The 25,723-nt window shown below is 40.8% G+C and overlaps 1 protein-coding gene across 8 annotated transcripts in view; it reads left to right on the top strand.

The window, feature by feature from the left end:
* KCNMA1 (potassium calcium-activated channel subfamily M alpha 1) overlaps nt 1-25,723 on the top strand; it is a 735,030-nt gene that overhangs the window by 541,744 nt on the left and 167,563 nt on the right. For all 8 annotated transcript variants that reach the window (XM_053663957.1, XM_053663956.1, XM_053663955.1 and 5 more), the window contains exon 14: nt 1,991-2,146. In XM_053663957.1, coding sequence (XP_053519932.1) covers nt 1,991-2,146 — 156 coding nt within the window. The remainder of the gene's footprint in view (nt 1-1,990; nt 2,147-25,723) is intronic.

Below are 25,723 nucleotides of genomic sequence, written 5' to 3'. Positions count from 1 at the left end.
CAAGGAACTGGAGGGGAAAGTGGCCTCCATAAGCCAGTGGAGAGTAAGGAGAGAAATGGGACAAAGGGCAGGGCTCCTTGCTGCACTGAGGATTCAAAGTGTGGAAGGTCTCTGGTACTCAGCCGGACAGACACTGCCATCAGCTACGGCCCACACACGGGACTATTTGAACAGTGCTGTCATCAGGAAGGATAGAGTCACCTCTCCCAGGAGTAGACTCCGTTGGGTCAGGACGCACGAGATTGTCACAGAACTGGATTTTGCAAGAAGGAGTTTCTCAAGAGTGGTTATTTCTGAAAGCAGAGCGGGGATCTTTGGACCTGCCCTTTGTTTCCCCAAGGAGTCTTGTATCTCCTAGTACAACTGTGTAAATGGGAGCCTCCGTGGTGCCCCTCGGGTTTGGAAAGACATAGTAACCTCAGGGCTGTAGAGACTTGGCACTGGCAGGCCCCAGAGGGTTCTCTTCTCTACAGAGCCAGGGGTCTTTGTGCTGCGACCTGGATACTTGCTGAGTTTTAGGAGCAAAGACTTTGCATTTTTGGATGCGGCCTTCTCGACTTATTAGACAAATGGCATCCTTAGGGAGTTCCTTTATAAGATAAGCCAAAAATAACTCCCTTCTTGTAGTATACCCTAGTCAATCTCAGTTCTGGCCCCTGGAACACAGCAAGATGAGACTAGCCTCATCTCTCTTCACCACTGCAGCACCTGGGTATTCAGAGGTTGCCCTTCTGTCTCCGTGAAGGCATGGCCCTACTTCAGGCCAAACACTGCTGGCTCTCTTAATTGTTGTTCTAAAGGCGTTTTCCAGAACTCACGCCTCTCTTTGTGCTTATCATTTTTTCTCTGTAAGTGATTCAAACAGCCGGTTTCCCTTCCAACATCTGACTGGTAAAACTGGATCAGGAACTCTGGAACTAGCCTGACCAGTTCACATGAGAATGGAACATTCATTGACATTCATTTCCCTTGATCTGGAGACCATTTCTAACTAGCAAACATTGGCTTGCTCTGTAATTTGTCACACGGTTGGCCTCTCATGGGTTTTAGTTACGCACACATTTAAGGTTTTTGTTTTTTTTTTCTTTTTTCTCCTGTCTGCTGCCAAGTTAGGTCTCCTCATTTTAAATTTATATAATTGTTTTTTCTTAGTCTAAATGCTGTACTTGACACTAAGACCTTTTAAATCTTTTCTGGTTGTTTTTTTTTCTGCCCATTTTTTCAACTCTGGAGAACTTTTTGAATTTTGATTCTTTCATCCAGTGTATCATCTGTGACTTAGCTTCATGCCACTTGAAAGTAATTGGCTGAGCATGGCTCTGGGCCCTGATCTTAGCGTCTGACCTAACTGTTGAATAGGATCAGTCCATCTGCAACAGATTGTAACATGTATACACTGTGATTTGCCTGATGATTTAGGGCAGTGCTTCTTAAAGTGTGGTCCCCAGCCCAGCAGCTCAGCATGGCCTTGACCTTCTTAGAAATGCAAATTGTCCAGGCTCACCCCACACTCAATGAATCAGCAACTGTGGAGGAAGGGCAAGCAATGTTGTTGTTCAGACCCTCCAGGTGACTCTAATACTAGCTCAAGCCTGGAGTAGTGGGAAGGTAGGTAAAAAAGAAATCTCAAGTACCCAGGCACCTGGCAGCATTAGAGTCTGTTCGAGGGGCCAGTTTATGGACAACCTAGCTAGACATACTAGTAGCATGGGCCAATGTCACAAGAAGAATTTCCATTGGACTTTACTTGGCTAAGGTCAAACCTGAGGGGAGGTCTTGGGCTTGGTAGGTACAAAAAGCAATATTCTGGAGAAACTGAAGTCTGATGAAGAGAAGGATTGAGTAAAACCCCAAGCAGCAGACACGGGCATGGGCAAGAAAGGACAAGTCTGACCCAGAGCAATTGAGCAATGCTGCACTGCCCAGAGGAGATTTTAAACAATCAAACATTTAACAAAGTAAGGTCTCATAACTGTTTTTCTTTCCACAGGCCCATCTGCTAAACATCCCAAGCTGGAATTGGAAAGAAGGTGATGATGCAATCTGCCTTGCAGAGCTGAAGCTGGGGTTCATAGCCCAGAGCTGCCTGGCCCAGGGCCTCTCCACCATGCTCGCCAACCTCTTCTCCATGAGGTCATTCATAAAGGTAACGTCGTGTCCTATTAGAGCACATTAGCCCCCGATTCAATTTGTCGTGGGGTTGAGTAGAGAGCACAGCTTAAACTCAAAACAGATCGACGGGCTTTAACCACTCTGGTTGAGGAGAAATTCCTTGTTACAGATTTGGGCAAGAGGCCAACTTCTTTCAAAATTATGTTTTTATTTTTATTTGGCACATCCACGGCCATTAAATGATTGTTCAAAGCACAATCCACTCTTTTTTTTTAGATAAACCACATGTTTATCTATCAACAAAGCCTCCGCTGTTAAAACAAAAATATGATTTATATACATTCCATATGGCACCAGAGCGCCTAAAGAAAAGAATTATCATTTTGCTCTTTTACATCAAGTGGCTGGTGGACCTCTCACTGTGCGGATAAATGCAGACCATGTGTTTGTGCTGAAGCCCAAACCCCAACAACATAATTCATTTATTTATTTCTGCACAATCAAGGAGGCCAGCAGGGTTGACATGCCACGGGTATTTGAATGGAGAGTGAAACGATGAACTGAGTCCTCGTCAGTGGCGCCCTTTACACCATGAGGCGCATGGTCTGGATTTGCTCATCGCCTTGTCAGCCGGCTCACCCCAGCGGGGCCCTGCCTGCTGGACCAGCTCAGGCAAAGAAAGACCCAAATCTGTCCTCACAGGCCAGGCCAGGCGTGTTCCCAGGACGTTGGGTTGAGGGTCCAGGCTCCTACTGAGAGGGCCCTTGGAGCTCAGGAGAATGATAAACCAGTCCTTATCCTTGGATTGTTCTCAGCCTCAGCGGTCAAGGTGGCAAATCAGTGTAATAAAAACTGTCTAGGTTGGGTCTCTCTGATTAGGCACTGGTGGCCATTAATTCAAGATCTGGGCTTACATTCCCCTCCCAGTTATTCATTTATTCACCTTCCCCTTCCTGACTTAGTTGTGGTTGAAGTGAAAAGTCAGTGAGTCACCAGGGGGTTCTGCAAAGGGGGTCCATACCTTTGAAATCAAAGGTGTGAGGTCTCCAGGCTTTTGCTGTCATTGCTGCTATATCTACTGCCAGGGGTGAGGCCTTTGGTGAGTTGAGGACATGGCCCTGGTTGCGATGAGAGGGATGGGCTGGAGGATGGAGATGCAGGTGATGTAATAACTTTATGTCAGTGCTGATCCTGGGCCTCCGGAACTTGTCTGACTTAGAATAGGATATTTTTCTAGGTCCTTACTTACTGTACCCACCTAATTTACACTATGTAGTCAATTTATACTTAACATTCCTCTGTAAAAGAACAAATTGTTTTGGAGTCCCTTCAATCATCACTTTAGCAATGGATGCTTGGATGAAAAAATTCTTCTAGTCACTGTGTGCCTACAGACCTTGACTTCACTGAACCCGTGCCTCAGACCCAGCTCACAGAGAGGGACATTGCTTTCCTTTAAGTGGCTTCTTCAGTCCAGGCTGCAAGTGCCCTGACTGGCTGAAACAGAGTGCAGGCAAAGGGGAGGTGGCAGGATGATCCGTGTGGCCAGGTGTAGAGACAAGCCCAAAAGCCGGATGGAAGCTTGTGTCTCCTCGACCCAGGATAAAGAGCTGTCACCAGGAGGGCTCCTTGGGCTCGTTCAGCCAAGCTCTGGTGGTTCTGTCCACTGGGGAATTGTCTGCAGGACCAGGCACATGGTCTGGGACCCTGGACTCTGCTTTCTTGTGTTGATGTAACAGGGCCTTGGCAGGGTCCCACTGCCTATGGGGCACTTGACATGCGTATGTTTTGATTTTGTGGTGCCTGCATGGAAACTAGAGCCACCTGTCAGGAAAACTAATAAAATGGATATGACACTGATTCTTCAGTGTTATTACCAGCAGGGAGAGAGAACTTCTGTCCAATCTCCCTCAAGACCTCTGCAGCCAAGGCCGTTCCCTCCAGCCCAACGAATCCCACTGCCAAGTTCCTATTTAGGAAGAGCCTGTGGGAGAGGCCTGGCCAGGCCCTGGTGTAACTAAAAACACATTTCCGTCCCAGGGTTATGTTACTGTGTTGTTTTTGTCCAGGCCAGCTCCTTGGTGTTTGGGGCTAGTTCTCTGCATGTGGCCATATGACACTCAGGCGGTCTTTGCGTTGGGATTCACTAGGCGTGTGACCTGACCTGGAAATAACAACACTTCCCTTCACTGATTTTTTTTCAATTTAAAATAGGGACAGTCTTAAGCATATGTTCCCCATTCTTTAATGTCATCTCTGTGCACTTACCCTCCAAATCCCAGGTCCTTGTCTGTTTTAAACACCACAGTGATGCTTTCCTTGGAAAGTTTTATATATTTTCTCCCATTCCAAGGATCACAAAGCCTTCACTCATTTTTATTTGGGGGCAGATGGAGAAGGAAATCTATAAATGGATTGTTGTTTACAGAAATTGCTTCCTTCCCCAGTGTCCCCTGTGTCCTATGCAGAGAATTCATCAGCACTTAGTCCTATCAGGATGGAGGGAGACTAGATGGGCCTTTGGCAACCTTTGATCCTTTGAGAACACATATCATTTCTGGAAGCCAGAGGTGGAGTGTGAGCTCCTCCTCCCCCTCGCCCTGGGCAGGTACCCTGTGTGTTTCTTGGTTTGGTAGAATACACTGTACTCGGTCCCTCCTGAAAGAAGAAGAAAGAGGAACAACACTGAAACTGTGATGATATATCACAGGCAGAAGCACAGTGATTAGCTCCCGGGCTTTTAGAGCCAAGACTGAAAGTGAGGCTAAGAAAGCTCAACAAAAGAGAGAGGGGCTACTGGTATGTAGCTGGTACCAGATACATACAAAAGAGTCCTAGCCCAGAGGCACCAGGAAATATGGGGAAGTACTTACTGACCTTCTCCTAGGTTACTTTCAAAGATCCTCACCCTAGAGCCCCAAGTCATTGCCCCTGAAACTCTAGCTCCCATATTGGACACATTATCTCAGATGGATCTAAATTTTGGGACTCTATTTATATTTTTAGCTGACATCTTTTGGGTAATGAAATTTTAAAGTTTGCCTTTAATTTGTTCCACTTAACCTTCAAAGCATGAGTTCTACTGTTTCTGGTGTGCTGGGATTTAACAAGCCATGCTAACTTTATGAAAGAGGCTCAGGTTGGCCATTGTGGGGGGGTCCTCTGGCCCAGGCCTTTTGCCAATGTCAGGTTAAGCATTTTGTCCAGCAGTACCCAGTTTTGACCCACAGTCCCTCTAACGAGTGAAGGTGAATGTTCTGGTTACTGTGACTTACCAACATCCATATTATCAAACAGGCCTGGAACATCTTGTTCATTTACTGCTATCTGATCTCCTACCATCTGCCTGGTTCAAGTGAGCATCTTCCTAATGTCTTCTGTAAAGACCAAGACAATGAACTTATTTAGCCTATCTGCCATCTGCCTCATCCCTGAATAAGTGGCCACACTTATATCCTCTACTTGGATTCCTCACTTGGATGTAATTTAAGATTCATTGATTTTTTAATTATTATTTTAGAGTCTTACTATGTAATACTTAACTTTCTCTCCAACAAATCTGGTTTTCAGTTGGGGCTTGACCTGCTATTTTTGTAAATTGTTCTGTTAGTCTTGCCAGGATTGGCTGTTCTTAGACATGGTAAATTGTATGCATGGGTATTGTGCATGTTTAGAGGGTGATCAATTCTTAAAATTTATTTTCATTCTACAGTAAGTCTTCAAACTGAGCACATTTAAATTGTCCTCAGCATCGCCAACTATTTTAACTCTACTAGCCTACCTTTTTGTACACACACGTGCACACTCTCACACAGCCTAGAATACGGTATGCATTATGAGTTTATGAAAATACGTGATACACTTTAAAAGTTTTCCCCTATTTTATAAGATTTGGAATTGTAGGTGAAATTTACATAATATTGATCAGAGCACAGTCTCCTCCATCACATTTTCTATTTGTGAAGAGGAAGCACTAGGGAGATCAGACCCATGTTATTCAGACTGTATCTTGGCTGAGTGGACTTTTCTGGATAGAAAAACCATTTGTTCATTATTGTTACTACCGTGTTGAGATAAACTCTCAGCAATACGTAACCTTAGCAACAATTGTGGCCAAGGGAATAATTTTTAATACTTTTGTTTTGGGTTATGTTTATATGCATATGTGTGTTCGAGTATATGTGTATATAACAACATGGTTTAGAATCCGGAAACATAAATCAAGAATCTATAATAATACCTGAAATATACTAGTTACTAACTATATGCCAAGCCTTATGCTGTGCTTTATACAAATTACGTCATTTAATTCTCACAAAGACACTACCCAAACTTGGCACTATTACTAACCCCACTTTACAGTGGAAGGCACTGTGGATTAAGACAAGTTCAGCAACCTGCATGAGGACATAAAGTTGGAATGACAAACTCAGTTGTTTAAACCCAGACAAATTGATTCCAGGTCCATCCTTGGATATACCAAGAGAAAATAGGATCAGCAATAAGAGGAATCCTTAGCCAGTGTGCCATCATCTTAGCACAAATCTTAGCTTTCTGTAGCTTATTTTATGGAAACTATTGATTCAATAGGGATTCCCTGGTCACCTACCATGTTCTAGGCAGTGTGCTAATGAGACTGTCATCTTTATGGCTAGCAGGCACTGATCAGCTTCTGTTCAGATGGGCATGGAGGAGCATGTGTTTGCACAGCTCCATTCTGTGGGTCTTGTTGGCCTTTCTCTGTGGCCATCTCTGCAAGGGCAGAGGCCACTGTATCAAGTCAGATGAGGGGTTAGGCTAGTCTGGGATGAGTCAGGGAGGGAAATGAGTTAGAGTCCCAAGAAGGAGCTGACCTCCTGCACTGCTGTATTTGGAATGGGGGAGGGGTAAAGCTAATTGGCTTAGGTAGATGCTTTTGGGAGATAACAAGCAATTTTTATTGGCTGGTAGATACAAGCTCTGTGGGCCAGAGGTGTTTATCCAGGTGAGGGAGGCATACTAGAGGCAGGGTTGGACTCTCTCTGGAGTGGGGGAGCTGGTGAAAGGATCTCTGAAATGGAATCAGGGATCCAACTGATAAGACTGGGATCAAAGTGGTTTTCTACATCTGATGCCAAAATAGAGGGTTTGTCTGGCAAAGTAAATGCACGTGGCATGAGTTAGATAGTGAGATGCAAGCTGTAGCTTATTTCATACACACGGACGGTGTTCCCCTATCAGCACACAGATGGTGCCCTGACCGTGGACCTCTGCAGATATCCCTGATCAGTGGAGAGTGGCTCCTGACACAAGTATTCCCCCTTCCTTCATAATCTTATTCATTCTCATCGCTTCTAGATAAATAGATGCCCACGTTTATATCTCTACCCAGAACCTCTCCCTTGAACCCAGTGTCATCCATTTACCTGCTACTCAACATCTCTATTTAAAAGTCTCGTCTCATCTCAGACTTAACATATCCACAGTAGAATTCCTGTATTTTTCATTTGTTTGTTTTTTACTATAAATCTGTTTTTTTTCCCATGACACTGTTGGCTATGCCATCCTTCCTATTACTCAGACTAAAAACTTTGGAATCATCCTTGACTCCTTTCTTTTTCTTGTGTACACATTCAAATCAGCAGGAAATCCTCTTGATTTAACTTTTAAAATATGCCCAGAATATGAGCACTTCTCACCACCTCCATTCTTTCTGTCAGCTCCAAACCACCATTCTCTGTCTCCTAGAATGTTAACCAGCCTTCTAACTGGTCTCCACAGGCTGACCTTATCCTTCCCTGCCCTTCAGTCTCTCTCCAATATGGCACTGAGAATAAGCGTTTGAAAGCATGAATAAAATCCTGCCACCCCCTGTATACATCTCTTCACAGCATCCCATATTACTAGATAAAATCCTTACAGAGGTCTGTAGGTGCTAAGCTGTCAGGTTTCTGAGACCTCACTGGCCTCATGCAGCAAGTTCCCTCCTGTTCCCTACATTAGCCACACTCCCTTTGGCTGGTCTAGGGGTTTTGTGTTGGCTCTTTCCTCTGGCTGGAGAGCTCTTCCCCTAGGTAGCTGCGTGGCTTCTCTCCATCAAATGGTCATGTCTTTTTGTTCAGTGTAAAGTCCTTGGTGAGACCTCTCTCTAAAACAGAATTGCATTTTTTAAAGGAATTAAAAACAAATTTTAATTGACATATAAATACAAATAAAAAGTGTGCATCTAGTAAGTGGAGAGCTCGTTAAACAGTCACAAAGCCGGCACTCTCTCTGAACCGGGATGCAGATGAAGTTACAGTATGTCGCCCAGACCCCAGAAGCTTCATTTTTATGTAGGGTGCCAATGTATGTGTGGGTCTGTGTCTGGGCTCTCTTGGAGAGAACCAACATCTCCACAATGTTGAGTTTATGAAGCTGGTGGATCTCTAATAATGGTGTGCTGTGGGTGATCCAACAGTTTCCCTGGCAAGTGCAAAAAATTCAAGAAGAATGTCATTTAGCTCATCAATTTCTCCACGGCTTCTGAGGGCCCCTACAAGGAGTAAATGTACTAATCCACATTTTCTGGGAAGGATCTAGATGTTCTTCTGTTTCATGGGATGAGTGAAGTTTCCATGTGAAAACATATCAGACCAGTTTCTTAAAAATTTGCATTACTCACCCCTTCACACCACATATATCCACATCTATTCTCCCAGAGGCTATTATATCTTTCTTGGCATTTGTTGTCATTGCTTCTTTTCCCTGAGGCAGTGTAAACACCGTGAAGCCTTGGGCTGTTTGCAGAATCCCCAGTGCCTAGAACGTCACCTGACTTCTAACAGGGCCTCCTAAAATGCATGTTGAATAAAGGAGTAAGTTGGTCTCAGCCTAGCTTGGCCTGTCTTTCATACCGACAGCTGGGTGGGGCCAGAACCAGCAACTTACAATTTCGGGTGACTTAGGTACTGAAAACACCTTTTGCTACTAGACGTGGTTCCCTTGGCAAGTGAAGAACTCTGACTCTGCTTAGAAACTTGAAATTCGAAGTTCGGTAATCCTTGGTGAGGATGCACGGGGAACAGTTAGATTTGGTTATACGCCATTCTGACCCACAGAAAATTCAGTCGGTGTGTTGTTTAAATTCACAAATAATAAAAGCCCATATGTTGCAACGAATTCGCTAAACCTCAGCATCCCATTCCGGTCAACATCACTGTGTATCATGTTTTTCTTCCTACTTGAATCTCCTTTGCTCAGCGGCTCTGCCTGCCTCCCCCAGTGCTGCCTGCTCCGCCTGAGACGACTAATGTTCACCTGAAGGGCAAGCAACTTTCCTGACAGTTTCAAATGAAGAGAGAATTAATCCATGAACTATTAACAGGGATTCCATTCCCTTCTCGCCCTGGTAATTTCTAGAACATTGAATTAAAGAGTTCTCAGACCTTTACAAATTCTCAAGGCAAACATTATTAGCAAAGAGAAGCCCATACCCCGTGTTAGAAGGTTGCCAGAAAATGTCAATGGAATTTCGGAATAAAATGCTAAAGGTTGAAATGCCTCTTCCGCATCTTTTCCCCTTCTCCCTCCCCATCTCTGTCTAACATGATTAGAAAGTCATTTCATGTGTCTTATGTGTTTGGTCAATCAAAGGCAAACGTACATGATCGATGGTGACAGGGAACACATTTAACTCATTATTCTTTACTTTGCAGCAAAATGATTTGTGTAAACTGTCTGCCTAGCATTAAAGGTAAAACAAACTTAGAAACCCCAAAATGTTATATATTTGTCTAATATTTTCCTTTTGGTTTTAGAGTTGTAATCACATATGGATTCTTTTATTTGGCACTTGGCATGGACTGAACAAAGGGAAAGGCAGCCCAGAAAGATTACATAACACACACACACACACACACACACACACACACACACACACACAGCCTGTTCCCGGTGAGACAGAGACGTTGCAATGACCAGGACTCACTGTGAAATCTGCAGAAGCTGCCCTGTACCCTCCCCTTATCACCTGGCAGGATGTTGTCACTGGTGTGAAGTGAAGCCCTCTTGACCAAGCCTCTGGTCAAACATGAAAATGAGCTCTTTCAGAGATTATTGGCCTTTAACTAGTTGTGTGCATTTCCGAGTACACCTGGACATCCATGGGCTGAGCTCTCCTGGCCTCCCCTACTTCCAATTTTCTAACTTAGATTTTATGGGCCCCACCCACTGCCTGTGATTTTTCAAGCACAAAATTTCAAAATGCTATTAAACCATTAGGAATAAAATATGAGAATCCCTTATGTTATCTACTGCTGGTTATCATAGCTCTAAAGGATGCCTAGTGTGAGCCTGAACCCACGAAAATGATGAGGGACCTTTGAGTTCTTTTGAGGTGATTATTCTACATTTATCTAGTGAAGGCAGAGCAAATAACCACCACTGATTTAACCCAGTGGGTATTTTGTCAAGAACTTTAAAATTATGATAGTACCCTAAGTTTGCTTATCACTTTATAGTTTATACCATACCCTTTTTTTTTTTTTACTTAAATGACTTTTATTTGACCCCCTACACAATCATTTTATTGAATATCATCTGGGAAATGTACCTAATGCAAAGTAGCTGGTGTTTCTACCTTCCTCACCTGTAGATGAGAAGAAATAGGAGAAGGGGAAGCAGGAAGATGACCGACTTCTGGTTGCACAGCTGCGTGGGAAAAGGGAGCGTGGGGCCAGAACTCCACCAGGTCACTGGGTTCTCAGCTCAGTGCTTTCCCCACTATTACAGATTGCTTCCCCTAGAGAAATGTCTCAAATAGAAATACTGCTTGGTTTTGTATTTAAATCAGTAGCTTCTAAGAATAGCAATCACTTTGCAATACCTGTAAATGTGATATCCTAGGTTTACCCAACCAGAGCAAACTACATGCTATAAAAATTAAGATAAATTGCATGGTAGAAGATACATATGTTTAGCCCATTCCCTTCATGGTGCCTTAGTTTGAAAAGCACCGAGGCAGTGCCATCTTCCCTAGACCATAAAGTCCTGCATGTGGAAGAATTTGCTTTTCCAGTCAATGCTTCAGCTGAGCAGGGAGGGAGATGATGACCTGTTTGTTGAAGGTGAATGTAAGAAAGCTAAAAACAAACAAAACTTAGTTTCAACCATCTGAAAAAAAGGAATGAGTGGGTCAGAAGGCAGGTTGGTGGGTTTCCAACAGAGGGAGGTATCAGTAAAGAAGGCGTGAGATCCAGAAGGGTGAAACTGCTGTAGAGAAGAAGAAAGGAACGCTTCTGAGGGGGAAAGTGTAGCTAGCCTTTATCCTTGTAGGCCCCTTCTGATCCTCATAAAGTGTTATAGTAACTCAAACTACTTGGGCGCAGGTTACGGTAGGCCTTTGAATTGTTGTCCTCGAGATTAGTAGAAAAATCCAGTTCTATTCACATAGCATTTCTTCTGGCCATTTTCCTTTGTAGGAAAATGCTTCAAGTATATGGTCCCATGGAGATTCAGAAGTAATTTTGGTTGTCCAGGTAGTTCCTTTTTTTACTTTAAAAAATTAACCTATAGTACAGTTGATTTGTGTGTGTAGAAAGTTTTATACATTTTAACACATATGTAGGGTCATTCAACCAATATTAGAATCAGGGCACAGGACAGTTTCAATACCCCCCAAATTCTCTCACATTCTCACTTTGCAGTCATACTTTCACTTCCCATGCCCTGACAATCACTGATTTGTTCTATCTCAATAGAGTTTTGTCTTTTTGAGATTGTCTTGCAAATGGAATCCACAATATGTGATCTTTAAGACTGGCTTTTTTCATTCTGTATTTTGCCTTGAGATCCCTCCAGGTCATTGTGTGTATCACTATTTCACTCCATTCTATTGTGGAAAATTATGGCACTTTATGTGTATGTCTTGGTTTGTTTTCCATTCATACATTTAATGGCATTTAGGTTGCTTTCAGTTTGAGGTGATTATGAATAGAGCTGATAAAAACATTTGAATAGAAGTTTATATGGATATAAGTTTTCTCTGGGTCAGATACCTAGAAGTGGTGTTGTTGCACTGTAGGGTAATTGTATGTTTCACTTTAAAAGAAACATAGGCTTTGTGCCTGTTTCAGAAGCGTCTTTCAGAATGGTACCATTTATCATTCTCACCAGCAATGTTTGAGAGTTCTTGTTGCTCTGCATCCTTGTCAACATTTAGCATTGTCGGTATTTTTAATTTTAGTCATTCTAATGGGTGTGTAGTGGTATCAGATTTTGGTTTTAATTTGTATTTCCATGATAACTAACAATGTTGAAATCCCATCTTATGCAAATTTGTCATCTGTGTATCCTTTTGGGAAGTGTATGGCCCAAAGCACTTTTAGGTCCTCAGGAAAGCTGAATGGAGGTACAGAGATTTCCCATATAGCCCCTGCCCCCACACCTGCATAGCTTCCCCCACTATCAACATCTTCCACCAGAGTTCATTTCTTACAATTGATGAACCCTCTTCCCTCCAATCCATCTTACTGTCTCCTTAAGTTATGTCTTTTTCAAAGTGTCATATAGTTGGATTGTCTATTATATACAGCCTTTTTAGATTGGTTTCTTTCACTTAGTAATATGTTTCTCGTGTTCTTCTGTGTCTTTTCATGCTTGATAGTTCATTTCTTTTTTACACTCAATAATATTCCATTGCCTGGGTGTACCCTAAATTTTTAAATCTCTTCACCTATTGAAGAACATAGAGAATCTGAGTTGCTTCCACATTTGAGCAATTATTAATAAAGCTGCTACAAACCTCCACCTGTAGGTTTTTGTGTGGGCACAAAGTTTCGGATATTTGGGGTAAATAACAGGGAGTTTGATTGTGGGACCATATGGTAAAAGTATGTTTAGTTTTTTAAGAAATCACCAAACTGTCTTCCTAAGTGTCTGTACTGACTTGCAGTTCCATCAACAATGAATGAGTTCCTCTTGCTCCTCATCCTCACCAGCACTTAGTGTGATCAGTGTTGGCCCATTTTTTAATGGACTGTTTGGTTTTTAATTTTGAGTTTAGAAGTTTCTTATACATTCTGGATATTTTATTGGATGTGGGATTTGTACATACCTTCTCCCAGTCTGTAGCCTGTGTTTTTATTTCCTTGATACTGTCTTTCCTGAATCAAAATTCTTAATTTTGAAAATTTTGGAGGTTTTCTCAAAATATTAAATATAAAGTATCTGTAGGACCCAACAATTCCACTCATAGGTATCTGCCCAAGAGAAATGAAAGCATATGTATAAGTGTCCCATGGCTGCCGTAACATATTACTAAACTCAGTTGCTTGAAACAACACACTTTTTTTCTCTTCCTTTCCTGGAAATTAAATGTCTGAAATCAGTTTCACTGGACTAAAGCGAAGGTGTTGGCAGGGCTGATTCCTTCTGGAGGTTCTGTTTTCTTGCATTTTCTAGCTTCTGGAGGCTTCCTGCATTCCTTGCTCATGACTCCCTCCTCACATCACTCTGACTTCTGCTTCCAGTGTCCCATCTCTCATTTCCTCTTAGTTTGTCCCATCTCTACCTGCCTCCTTGTAAGAATACTTGAGATTACAGTTAGGGCCTTCTTGGATAGTACTGGCTGACCTCAGAGATGTTTTGCAGGTTTGGTTCCAGACCACCATAATCAAACGAGTGCTACAGTAAAGTGAGCCCTTCTCTTCTTGCTGGTGGATGATCTTGCCTTCCACTTGTAAAAAATGCAACACCTGTGAAAAGCGATAAAGCAAAGCACAATAAAACAATATATGCTGTACATAATAATCTCACACCCCGAAATCCTTAAATTAAACCACACCTGCAAAAAATATCTTTTGTCATGCCAGGTAACATTCATGGGTTCCAGGGATTAGGGTGTGGTTATCTTTGGGGTCATTATTTAGTCTACCATAGGCTGTTTTTTCCCCCTCAAAGATCTATATTGATCCCACATGCAAAATGCATTCATCCTATCCTCATGACCTCAAAGGTCTGAATCCTACAGCACCAATTCAAGTTAAAAATCTCATCTAAATATCAACTCAAAACCCCAAATTTCATCATCTAAATCACATATGGATGAGACTCTGGGCATAATGTATGGTGGGGCAAAATTCCTTCCATCTGTGGATGTGTAAAAGCAGAAAACGTGTTCAGCCTCCAAAACATCATGGTAGGACAGCCGTGGGTTAACAGTGATAAGTATTCCTATTCCAAAGGGAAAAAAACGGGAAGCAAGAAAGGAGCTACAGGCACCAAGAACCTTCAAAATTTAATCAGACAAATTTTATTAGGTTTCAAGATCTTGAAATAACCCTTTGTGACTTAAAATTGACATTAGGTAATGTGATTCTTCCAAATGTACTCTTTCTCAAATTGCTTTGGATAGTTTAGTGTGTTTTTGCACTTTCATATAAATTTTAGGATCAGCTTGTTAATATGTGCAAAAAATCCTACTGGTATTTTGATTTGAATTCTGTTAAATGTATAGACTAATCTGGGGGAGCATTGTATCCAATGGATTCCAATCTATGAACATGGTCTATTTATTTAGATAATCTTTTTTTTTTACAGAATAGTTCTTATTTATTTACATATAATGGACAAAAATAACAAGCAAGAAAATGTGTTACCTATAATAGATAATCTTGAACTTCTTTCATCAGTGTTTCATAGTTTTCAGGAAACAGATTCTGCGTATTTTTGCTATATTTATACATAAGTATTACTTTCAGGGGTGAGCTACTGTTGGTGACATCTTTTAAAAATTCAGTTTCCAATAGTTCATGGGTGGTATGTAGAAATAAATTTTTCATTATTGACTTTGTATACTGCAATCACATTGCACTGGCTTGCACTTCTTGCAGGATGTTGAATAGAAGGAGAGAAGGAGTATGTCTTTAATTTGTCTTCACTCTTAAAAGGGGGCAAATTCAGTGTCTCACCATTAAGTATAATGTTAGCTATAGGCATATAAAGTTAGCCCTTCTTTTGAGGTTGAGGAAGTTCTTTCCTATTAATTGGACAAGAGTTTTATCATGAATGGATCTCGAATTTTACTAAATGCTTTTTGTGCATCAGTTGATATATTCACATTTTTATTCTTTAGACTGTTAATGTAGTAAATTGCATTGTCTGATTTGAAAGTATTGAAGCAGTCACTGTGCATTCCAGGATAAACCCCTGTTGCTTACAGCATGATACACACATATAAATTAATATATATGTATATATATGGATGGATTTTATTTGCTAATATTTTATTAAGATTTTTTTTGTATATCTTTGTGAGTAGATATTTTTCTATAGATTTCTTATACCATTAGGGAAGTCTTTTCCCTTCTGTTCTCTGGAAGGGATTGTGCAGAAGTGGTCTTATTTTTTTTTAAGTGTTTAATATAATTCAGTAATGAAACCATCTGGACCTAAATTTATTTTTTAAAGGATTTTAAAGACTAATTCAGTTTCTTTAATAGTTACGGGTTTATGTGTGTTATTTATGTAATCTTGGTGAGTTGTGGCAGTTTAAGGTTTGAAGAATTATTTTATTTTAACCAAGTGGCTTAATTTATGTACATAAAATTGTTCACAATTTTCCATTATTGTCCATTTAATGTCTGCATGGTGTGTAGTGATAACCTCTCTCTCATTCCCAATTTTGTAATTTGTTTCTTCTTGTGTCTTTTCTCTTTTATTTGTCAGTCTTATTACATGTACATTTTGCTGATTTATTCAGATGAAGTTTAGGTTATTGATTTGAGTCTTCCTTTTTAGTATAAGCATTTAATGCTATAATTTTATTCTAAGAACTGCTTTAGCTGCATCCCACAAGTTTTGGTATGTTGTACTTTCATTCAGAACAAATCTTTTGAGACTTCTTCTTTGACCTATGGATTATTTAGATGTGTATTGCTTAATTCCCAAGTATTTGGAGATACTCTTCTTTTTATTATTGACTTGTAGTCTGATTTTATTATTGTTAAAGAACCTACTTTGTATTATTTCAGTTCTTTTAACAGTTGAAGTGTGTTTTATATGATTTCTCTTGGTGAATGTTCCATGTGAGCTTAAAAAGAATTTTTATTCTGCTATTGTTGGGTTGAATGCTTTATAAATGCCAATTACATCTAGTTGGCGATGGTGTTGTTCAGTTCTTCTAGACCCTTGCCAACATTTATGTCTACTAGTTGTACTCATGAAAACGAGAAGAGTGCTGAAGTTTGCAAGTATAATTTGGGTTTGTTATTTTAGTTGTCAGGTTTTTCTTTGCGTATTTTGAAATTGTGTTAAGTATATATACATTTGGATTATTGCACTTTCTTGGTGAATTGACCTTTTTATTTTATTCTTAAATTAAATGTATTGGTGTGACATTGGTTAATAAGCTTATATAGGCTTCAAATGTACATAATTATGATACATAATGTGTATATTGCATTGTATGCCCACCACCCAAAGGCAAATCATTTTGACACCATATATTTGGTCCCCTTTACCTTCTCCTACTACCCCTCATTCCCCTTCACTCTGGTAACCACCATGCTGTTGTCTGTGTCTATGAGTGTCTGTTTTATATGCTACATATGAGTGAGTTCATGTGGTTTCTTAGGTTTTTCTGACTGACTTTGTTTAGTATGATGTTGTCATGTTTTCGCAAGTGGCCATGTTTTATCTTTTCTGATGGCTGAGTAGTATTACCAATTTGAACACGCTAATTTCATCTTATCTTGGAAGCCCTTTCTATTATTATGTTATTCTTAATGTCCTTCATAATTTTCTTTGTTCTGAAGTCCTGTAGACCTGAGGTCTAATGTAAATAGACCCATTCAAGATTTTTTTATTAATGCTTTCATAGAAAAATATTTAAAAAAATTTTTTTGGAAGATTTTATTTATTTATCTTTTAGAGGGGAAAGGAAGGGGAGAGGGAGAGAAATATCATTGTATGGTTGCCTCTCACGCATCCCCTGCAGGGAACTGGCCTGCAACCCAGGTATGTGCCCTGACTGGGAATCGAACCGCAATTGTCTGGTTCACAGGCCACGCTCAATCCACTGAGCTACACCACCCAGGGCTCATAGAAAAATATTTATATTTTCTTATTATTTTTTGTTTGAGCCACTCTATATCTTTTAAATTTTAAGTGATTTTCTTATAGACAACTTATAATAGGATTATTTTTATTTTTTATTTTCAAAGTTTTCTTATTTGATTTTTATCACATTTTATTGATTATGCCATTACAGTTGCTTCCATTTTCCCAAACTCTTAGCCCCCCTCTATCCAGAATCTTCCACTCCCTCAGACAATTCCTCTACCATTGTTCGTGTCCATGGGTCATGTGTATAAGTTCTTTGGCTACCCCATTTCCTATAATGTGCTTTACATCCCCATGGCTCCTCTGTAGTTATCTATTTGTTTGTCTTAATCACCTCACTTCTTTACCCATTTCCTCACAACCCCTCCAATCTGGCAACCATCAAAACACTGTCATATCCATGATTCTGTGTACATTCTTCTTCTTTGCTTAGTTTGTTTTTTAGGCTCAATTGTTGATGTATTTGTATTTTTTGCTATCTTATTGTTCATAGTTTTGACTTCTTTTCCTAAGTCCCTTTAATATTTCATATAATAATGGTTTGGTGATGATAAACTCCTTTAGTTTTTTTCTTGTCTGGGAAGCTCTTTATCTGCCCTTTGATTCTAAATGATAGCTTTGCTGGGTAGAGCAATCTTGGCTGTAGGTCCCTGCTTTTCATGACTTTCAGTATTTCTTGCCAATCCCTTGTAGCCTACAAAGTTTCTTTTGAGAAATCAGCTGACAGTCTTAATGGGAACTCTCCTGTAGGTAACTACTTTTCTCTTGCTGTTTTTAATATTCTTTCTATCCCTTTAACCTTTGGCATTTTAATTATGATGTATCTTGAAGTGGGCCTCTTTGCATGCATCCTGTTTGGGACTCTGTGCTTCCTGGACTTGCATGTCTATTTCCTTCATCAAATTAGGGAAGTTTTCTTTCATTATTTTTTCAAATAGATTTCCAATTTTTTTCTCTTTCTCTTCTTTTTCTGGCACCCCTACGATGCAAATGTTGGACTTCTTGAAGTTATCTCAGGGATTGCTTATACTATCCTCATTTTTTTGTGTTCTTTTTTTTTCTTGTTGTTCTGATTGGTTGTTTTTATTTTATTTTATTTTATTTATTTATCTTTAGAGGGAAAGGGAAGGAGAGAGGGAGAGAAACATCAATGTACGGTTGCCTTTCATGCATCCCCTGCTGGGAACTGGCCTGCAGGGAACCAGCCTGCAACCCAGGAATGTGCCCTGACTGGGAATCGAACCGCGATTGTCTGGTTCACAGGCCCGCGCTCTGATTGGTTGTTTTTTGATGCCTTATGCTCCATATCATTGATTTAATTCTCAGCTTCATCTACTCTATTGTTGTAACCCTGTACATCGTTCCTTATTTCAATTAGTGTGTCCTTCGTCTCTGACTGGATGTTTTTTATGCTGTTGAGGTCCTCACTAGGTTCCTTCAGCAACCTTATTACCCATGTTTTGAACTCTGCATCTGATAGATTATCTCCATTTCATTTAGCACTTTTTCTGGAGTTCTGATATATTCTTTCATTTGGGCCATGTTTCTTTGTCTCCTCATTTTAACAGCCTCCCTGTGTTTGTTTCTATGTATTAGGTAGAGCTGCCTTGACTTTGTGTCTTCGTAGTGTGATCTAATGCAGTAGGTGTCCTGTAGGGTCCAGGGGCACAGCCTCCCCTATCACCCAAGCTGGATATTTGAGGTGTGCCCTTCCTGTGTGCTGACTACACCCTCCTCTTGTAGTTGAACCTTGGTTGCTGTTGACAGATCAATGGGAGTGATTTATCCAGGCTTATTAGCTCCAAGGATTGTCTGTGATCATTTCCACTAACTTCCACTGTCTGTGAAAGATCAGCTATGCAGGGGCAGGGTGGTGTTACTCCTATGTGGTTCATAGCTACCCACTGTGTGCTGGCCCTGAGGTTTCCCAGGTGGTGCAGGCCAAGGTCACCTTGTACCTGTGTTTTTCCTAGGGCCACCGGCCTGGCTTAAAAGCAATCTGAAATGGCTGCTACTTGTGCTTGGCTTGGAGATTCCCAGGTGAAGCCAAGCTGTGAATCTAGGCTGGCTGCTAATAGTGCCGGACCTGGGGCTCACTGAGGCCAGCTGTTGCTCCTTTGAGAGGATTGAGGAAATTGTGAAGCTTGAGCCAAGACCAGCCATTCATACGGAAAAGCAGTGGTAGTTCTGTAAGTTGGGTGGGGCAGAGCCTCTGGGGCTCTCCAAGGCAGCTTAAAATAAACAGTGTTAGCCAGGTCTTGCCAGCTCTGTGGGAGGAGGGTTTAAAAAAATGACAGTTGCCTCTGCTCACCTTGATGCCAGACACTTTTGTTTCTCCCTGTGTACCACTGATACCTTTCAAGCTGCTACCCCAGCGCTGGAGCTCAGAGGGAGTGAGTCTGAATACATGAGTCTGTGTGTGGGTTCTTTAAGAGGAACTGGTTGGGGCTCCAGAAGTTTCTTCCATGAACTCAATCCCTGCTGATTTTTGTAGCCAGAAGTCATGGGGTCTTATCTTCCTGGCACTGGAACCCTGGGCTATGGTGTCTGGTGTGGGGCTGGGACTCCTTGCTCCCAAGATCTCCCTTCCAAATTTGAATCCACCTAACGAGGGTGAGGGACCATCCCATTCCACACCTGTCCCTCTCCTACCAGTCTGGATGGATGTGGTTTCTTTAATTGCGTAGTTGTTAGACTTCCATTCAACTTGATTTCTGATGGTTCTGGGTGATGGTTGTTCTATATTTCAGTTGTAATTTTAATGTAGTTGTGCAAAGAGGTGAGCCATGTCTGTCTCTGCCTCCATCTGGACCAGAAGTCCCTGGTTTACTTTTTAAAAATTTATTCTATGTACCTCTATTAAAGGGTGTATTAAATTATCTATAATGTAATTATTGGTATATTTGGATTTAGGTGTAATATTTTGTTAATTTGTTTTCTGTCTATTTCATCTGTTTTAGTTCTCTCCTTTCTTCTGTTTGGTTATTTTGAACATTTTTAGTATTTAATTTTTTTCATTGTGTTTATTATATGTCTTCATATAGTTTTTTAACTGACTGCCTTTGGCATTGTAATGTACATATTTAATTTTTCAAGTCTATTTAGATAAAAAATTTACCCCTTTTGAAGTAGCATAAAGAGACCTTACCAACCTACATGTCTCTTTACTCTTCCCATTTTTCTGTTGGTTTTCCATTTTTTTATGCATTATTACATCTGTATACACTGAAAACCCCATCAGACAATATTATAACTTTTGCTTTCAACCATCAAACATATTTTTAAAGAACTCAACCAAAGTGTAGTATTTTATATCTATCCTGATATTTCCTATTTCTGTTGTTCTGTCTTCATTCCTGATGTTCCAACTTCCCCTTTGGTATCATTTCTCCTCTTGTCTAAACAATTTTTTTTAGTGATTCCTTGAGAGCAGTCTTCTGGTAACAAATACTATTTTCCTTCATCTGAGAATGTCTTTATTTCACCATTTTTCCTGAAGGACATTTCTGGTAGTTTGACAAATCTTTTTGTTTCAGTGTTTTAAAATTGTTGACTTCCTTCTTGCTTTCATTGTTTCTGATGAGAAATCCATAGTCATTTGAATTGTTGTTAACCTAATGAGTCACTTTTCTCTCATTGCTTTCAATATTTTCTTCTTGTCTTTAGTTTTCTTTCATCTGATTATTCGAGCATTATTTCTTTGGGTTTATTCTGTTAGGGCTAAGTGAGTTTCTTGAATGTCTAGATGTGTCTTTTATGGAATTTGGGAAATGGTCATTCTTTATTTCTTCAAATGTTTATTCTATGCCATCCTCTTTCTGCTTTCTCTCTGGTTTTTCTATAACACAAATACTGGGCCTTTAAAAAAATACCACAGGACCTTAAGGCTCTATTTATTTCTTGAACCTTCTTTCTGTTGTTCAAATTGCACAATTTATGTTGACCTGAATTGATTTTTTTCTCTGTTATCTCCATTCTATTATTGATCCCATCTAGATTATGTGTTAGTTATTGTACTCTTCAATTCTAGAATTTTTATATGGTTCTTCTTTTTATCTTGTTTCTGTCTTTCAATTCTTTATAAAAAGTGTCCTTGCTAAATTATTGGAACATTTTGGTAATAGCAGCTTTAAAGTCCTTATCAGATCATTCTAATACCTGTGCCATCTAAGCATGGGAGGCAAGTTGAGATTTTTCTGGTTATTCATGGGCCAAGTAATTTTTTATTGTATCCTGGACATCTTGATTATTTTATGATGCAACTCTGAATCTTGTAGAAATATTACAAAAATGTTGATACTTTTATTTTGGCACAAAATTTACCTGCTTGATTTTAGGCTGCAAGTTCTGACTAGGGCGTCTATTGCCTCTAAAGCACTGCCATTACTGTCATGTCCTGTTAGCGTTTTAACAATTATTCTCTTTGGGATGAGATTGAGGTAATCCACCTTTACGTCAGAGGCTAGTAATGTGGCAAGCTGCTTTACAGTGGAACCCAGCACATCTCCTGGTAGAACAAAGCGAGGTGGTTGTGTCAACTTCAGACTCATTTGGCTAATTTAGAGAAACTTTGGGACACCAGTAAAGTGACACTGAGATCAATGTAGGCATCCATCTTCCATCTTGAAAAATGGCATGAAATAAAACCTTTCAACTGGGTATAACTCTTAAAATTTTTATCATTAACTGCCACATGTACTCCATGGTAACAAGAGTGATGCAGTCCCACTGAAAAGGGTTTCAAGTTCAAAGAAATACAGGTGCCCTGCCTTGACACTGTGCTTTGTATACATGAGGGGATGGGGAGTAGGGTGGAGGTGGATGGTATTAATTGACATGTGAGTGAGAGATATCATTACTTCCTCCCTTACTCCATGCTGTGTCAGTAGGTAGGGTCTGCCCACTGAGAAGTAACATATATCTCTGACCTTGGTTTGCAAAAGCTCTTTTGCTGTCTGACAATAGAAGTCTGTATTTAATCCGAGGCTTCATGTTTATGGCATTGCTTTTAGGATGATAGATTTATTCAGGTTCTCCTTTTTATAGAATGAAAAAATAAGTATAATTTCTTAAGGCAATTCTGTTGATTTCTTGTTTTAGCTAAAGTTTGGTAGTGGGATGGCCATTTCTTTCAGTGGTTCACTATTTTTTCTTCTTGAATTGTCTAGTGAGGAAAGAACAAGTGAAGGAAGACTATTTGGTGTTCTTTTCAGAATGCAGATTAGTTATTAGACCTGATCATCCAAAGATCTCAAAAGGTATTTCCATATCCATACCCTAGACCACTGTGTTACCCAAATTTGCCCACACAGCCCACACCCTCCCTGTCCTCCCTTCTTTGTAAAGTGTGAGGACAACTATGTAGCTGTGCAGTGGGGAAAGGAGTGGGGAAAGAGAAGAGTTGTAAGACTCTGATTTAGGACATGATTTGTTGTAAGACCTTGGACTGATCACTCAACCTTTCTGAGTTTTGTATTCATCCACTATAAAAAGTGGAAGAACCTAGAGGACTGTTAGAGACATTATCAGTGTGTGAATACACCTAACCCCCTTCTTCCTTCTTCGAAGTGACTGGTACTGTTTGGGTTTCTATTTGTTATGAGACTTGGAACTGGGTTTGAATTGGGTCATTAATGAGAAAAGAAAGAGGGGTGAACCTAATATAATACTATGCTTTAGGGCAGTATAAAAGCATCCCTCCCTATATTGCTTAAAATTTTGTGTTGCCAACATGTTTGTAAATGACTAATGTGGGGGAAGGTCCCTGGAACCCTTTTATGGTGAGGTAGAGTTAGCAGAATTTTCTGCTTGAATCCATTTTCTAGGGCAGCAGCATTTGTTTATCAGCTTTAATGACACTGGTTTCTTCAACTCCTTCAACATTCTGTCAAAAACCCAGCCACCACCTCGTAGGCTAGAAGGTTTTATCTACATGTACAAGTGAAAGCTGGGTGCATCGATCTGTTTTTTCCCAGGCCTCTGCAGTGAATGGAGATGCTCTGACTATTCTTTCTGATATGTAAGGAAAGCCCACCTAGCAGTGCAGTCTTGCCCAGGAGAGCCCTGCGGTGCAGGGATTGGAAGGAGGAGGGCTATGTGCTGGGGTGAGTTACCTGTGGGGAGCTCAGAGAGGTAGAAATCTCCTGGGTCCTGCCTGGAGGATGAGACTTGCTTATGGGACCAGTGAACATGGGCCAGAGAGGCCTCTTCCTGACCAAACAAGATCATTATAAATTCTTTTTTCTCTTCATCTTATACCAACTGCAAGATGAGGGCCAGCCTGGCAGTTTTCTGGGGATATTGAACTTTTATGAGTGCTAAACTGTTCCGAGAAATGCAACAAGAAGGAGAAAAGTGTGCCCTCAGAACTCTTCTCAGGAGACATAAAGTGTGGTTGGAAGGGAGGCTTTGGTGAACTCTTTGGGGGAGGAGGGATGGGACCCCTTCTCCTACAAAGCATGCCCAGGGAACCATAGATATTTTCTAACCTGCCTTTTAAAAAGGATGACCCCTGTTAACCACAGGCTTTTCTTTGGGTGTGGCAGTATGTAAAATTGGGGCCCGGTCTGAACTGTTGAGGGCAGTAGAAGCTGAGAGCTGTTACCAGTGGTCATTCTTTCTTAGCTCCCCACCTAGTACTCCGCCTCTCCTCCAAATACAAGTTGAACAAGTATTTTTTAAAAATATGTTTGAACAGCCCTGGCTGGTGTAGCTCAGTGGATTGAGCATGGGTCTGTGAAGCAAAGGATCACTGGTTCGATTCCCAGTCAGGACACATGCCTGGGTTGCAGGCCAGGTTCCCCATAGGGGACACATGAGAGGCAACCACACATTGATGTTTCTCTTCCACTCTTTCTCCTTTCCCTCCCCTATCTCTAAAACAAACAAATAAATAAATAAAATATTAAAAAATATGTTTGAACAAACTCTAATTTATTATCATGTCTATCATGTGGACTCAGGATGTTCCAGGTATAAAAATCAGTCTGGGAGGTGAGGCAGGAAACAAGGAGCAAAGCTATTTGCTAGGAAGGAGGATGAGAGATAAGAGTATAGAGAGTCCCCAGTTGAAGGATGTGGGCCAGAGTCAAGTGCAAGACCCAGAAGGAGCTAATCCAGTCTACCCATCAGGACCGTGCTGGCCTGGGACCACTTTCAGAAAGCCAGGCTGAATCTCCCTACGTCATCTTCAAGTTGCTGTCCACACATGACCCTTCTTCTATTTTGAGAGACCATTGTTTCTTCCAAATGCCTAACCCATCTCTTCTCATCATATGTGCTCTGAGTGAGCTTGCTGGCCACAGAAAAGGCAGAGGGCAGGGAGGACCTCCAAAGAACACTGCTTTCCTTTGGGGACAAACTCAAGTTACTTTGTTTTTCCCTTCAGTCCAGAGGATCATTTGATGATCAGTGATATTTCAGGCTTTTATAGCAACAGCTAAACACTAACTGATGATGGGTCACAAGCCCAACATCTAACTGGCCTGTGTTCCTTTATGTGAGCAGTGGAGATGTCTTCATCATCGCCATCACCATCCTCACCACTTTTACCATCATCATCATCATCATCACCAGCATTATCGCTCGTTACTTAAAATGATAACTGACGTATTTAGAACATCTACAGAGTGCACACTCAATGAGTGCCATCTTTTAGAATGATTAAACATCGAGAGCACTTGGCATCTGACACTGTTTTACGCACTTCACATGCTTTACATCATTTCACCTGCCTTCCTTGGAGGTAGGTACTACTGGTGCTCTCATTTTGAAGGTGAGGGGATGGAGGCTTAATACAGTTTGGCCCAGGAATGGTCAGTGAGGGTTGGGTTTGAAGCCCAAATCTGAATGTGCTGTGGTACTTCCCACATTACTAGTGCACTAAGGATCCGGGTCCCCCTTAAAAGGAAACTGCTAGGCCCAGCTAAATACCTTAGCAATTTATAGGCTGCCCACTTTCAGTTTCTGAACCAAATGTCTTTTTGATGAGGCTTCCAATCTACTCTAGGATGCAGCAGAGGGGAATTTCTGAAGTCATTTCTAACTTCCTGTGAAAATATTCTCTGACTGGCAAGAGATCTCCCAGATAACAATGAATACACAATAAAGCGGGTGCCTCTGCCTTGGACATCTGGCTCACAAATAACCCATTTGGCTTCCCAATCACCCTGATACCTAAAGCTAGCAGAATTTATGCCCGCGGCTGGAATGCCTCTGTTCAGCCAGAAAGTGAAAGTTTACGGCCGAACCCCTTGCTCTGAAATGAAATCTAGTCTCTTTGGCTCGCCTTTATTAGGCCGTATTGTACCGCGATAGGAGACATAAGTATTCAGAATCTGCTGTCACTAAAACAGGACTGAGTTGGTGAGCACTCTTGTCCTCACACTCAACACTGTGTCCTAAAATGGGAAAGTTGAATAGAAATTAGGGCTACAAACCAGGGCCATTTTCTGAAACTTCATTTTTAATTGAATTAAATATAGCCACACTGTTGTTCTCTCTTTGCACAGCCCACAGTGCAATGTGGGAC

The sequence above is a fragment of the Artibeus jamaicensis genome, unplaced genomic scaffold (assembly GCF_021234435.1).
Source record: "Artibeus jamaicensis isolate MK-2021 breed Jamaican fruit bat unplaced genomic scaffold, CSHL_Jam_final contig_332, whole genome shotgun sequence".
Taxonomy (NCBI): Eukaryota; Metazoa; Chordata; class Mammalia; order Chiroptera; family Phyllostomidae; genus Artibeus; species Artibeus jamaicensis.
The sequence above is the reverse complement of the archived record's forward strand: the minus strand, read 5'-3'. Positions and strand labels throughout refer to the sequence as shown.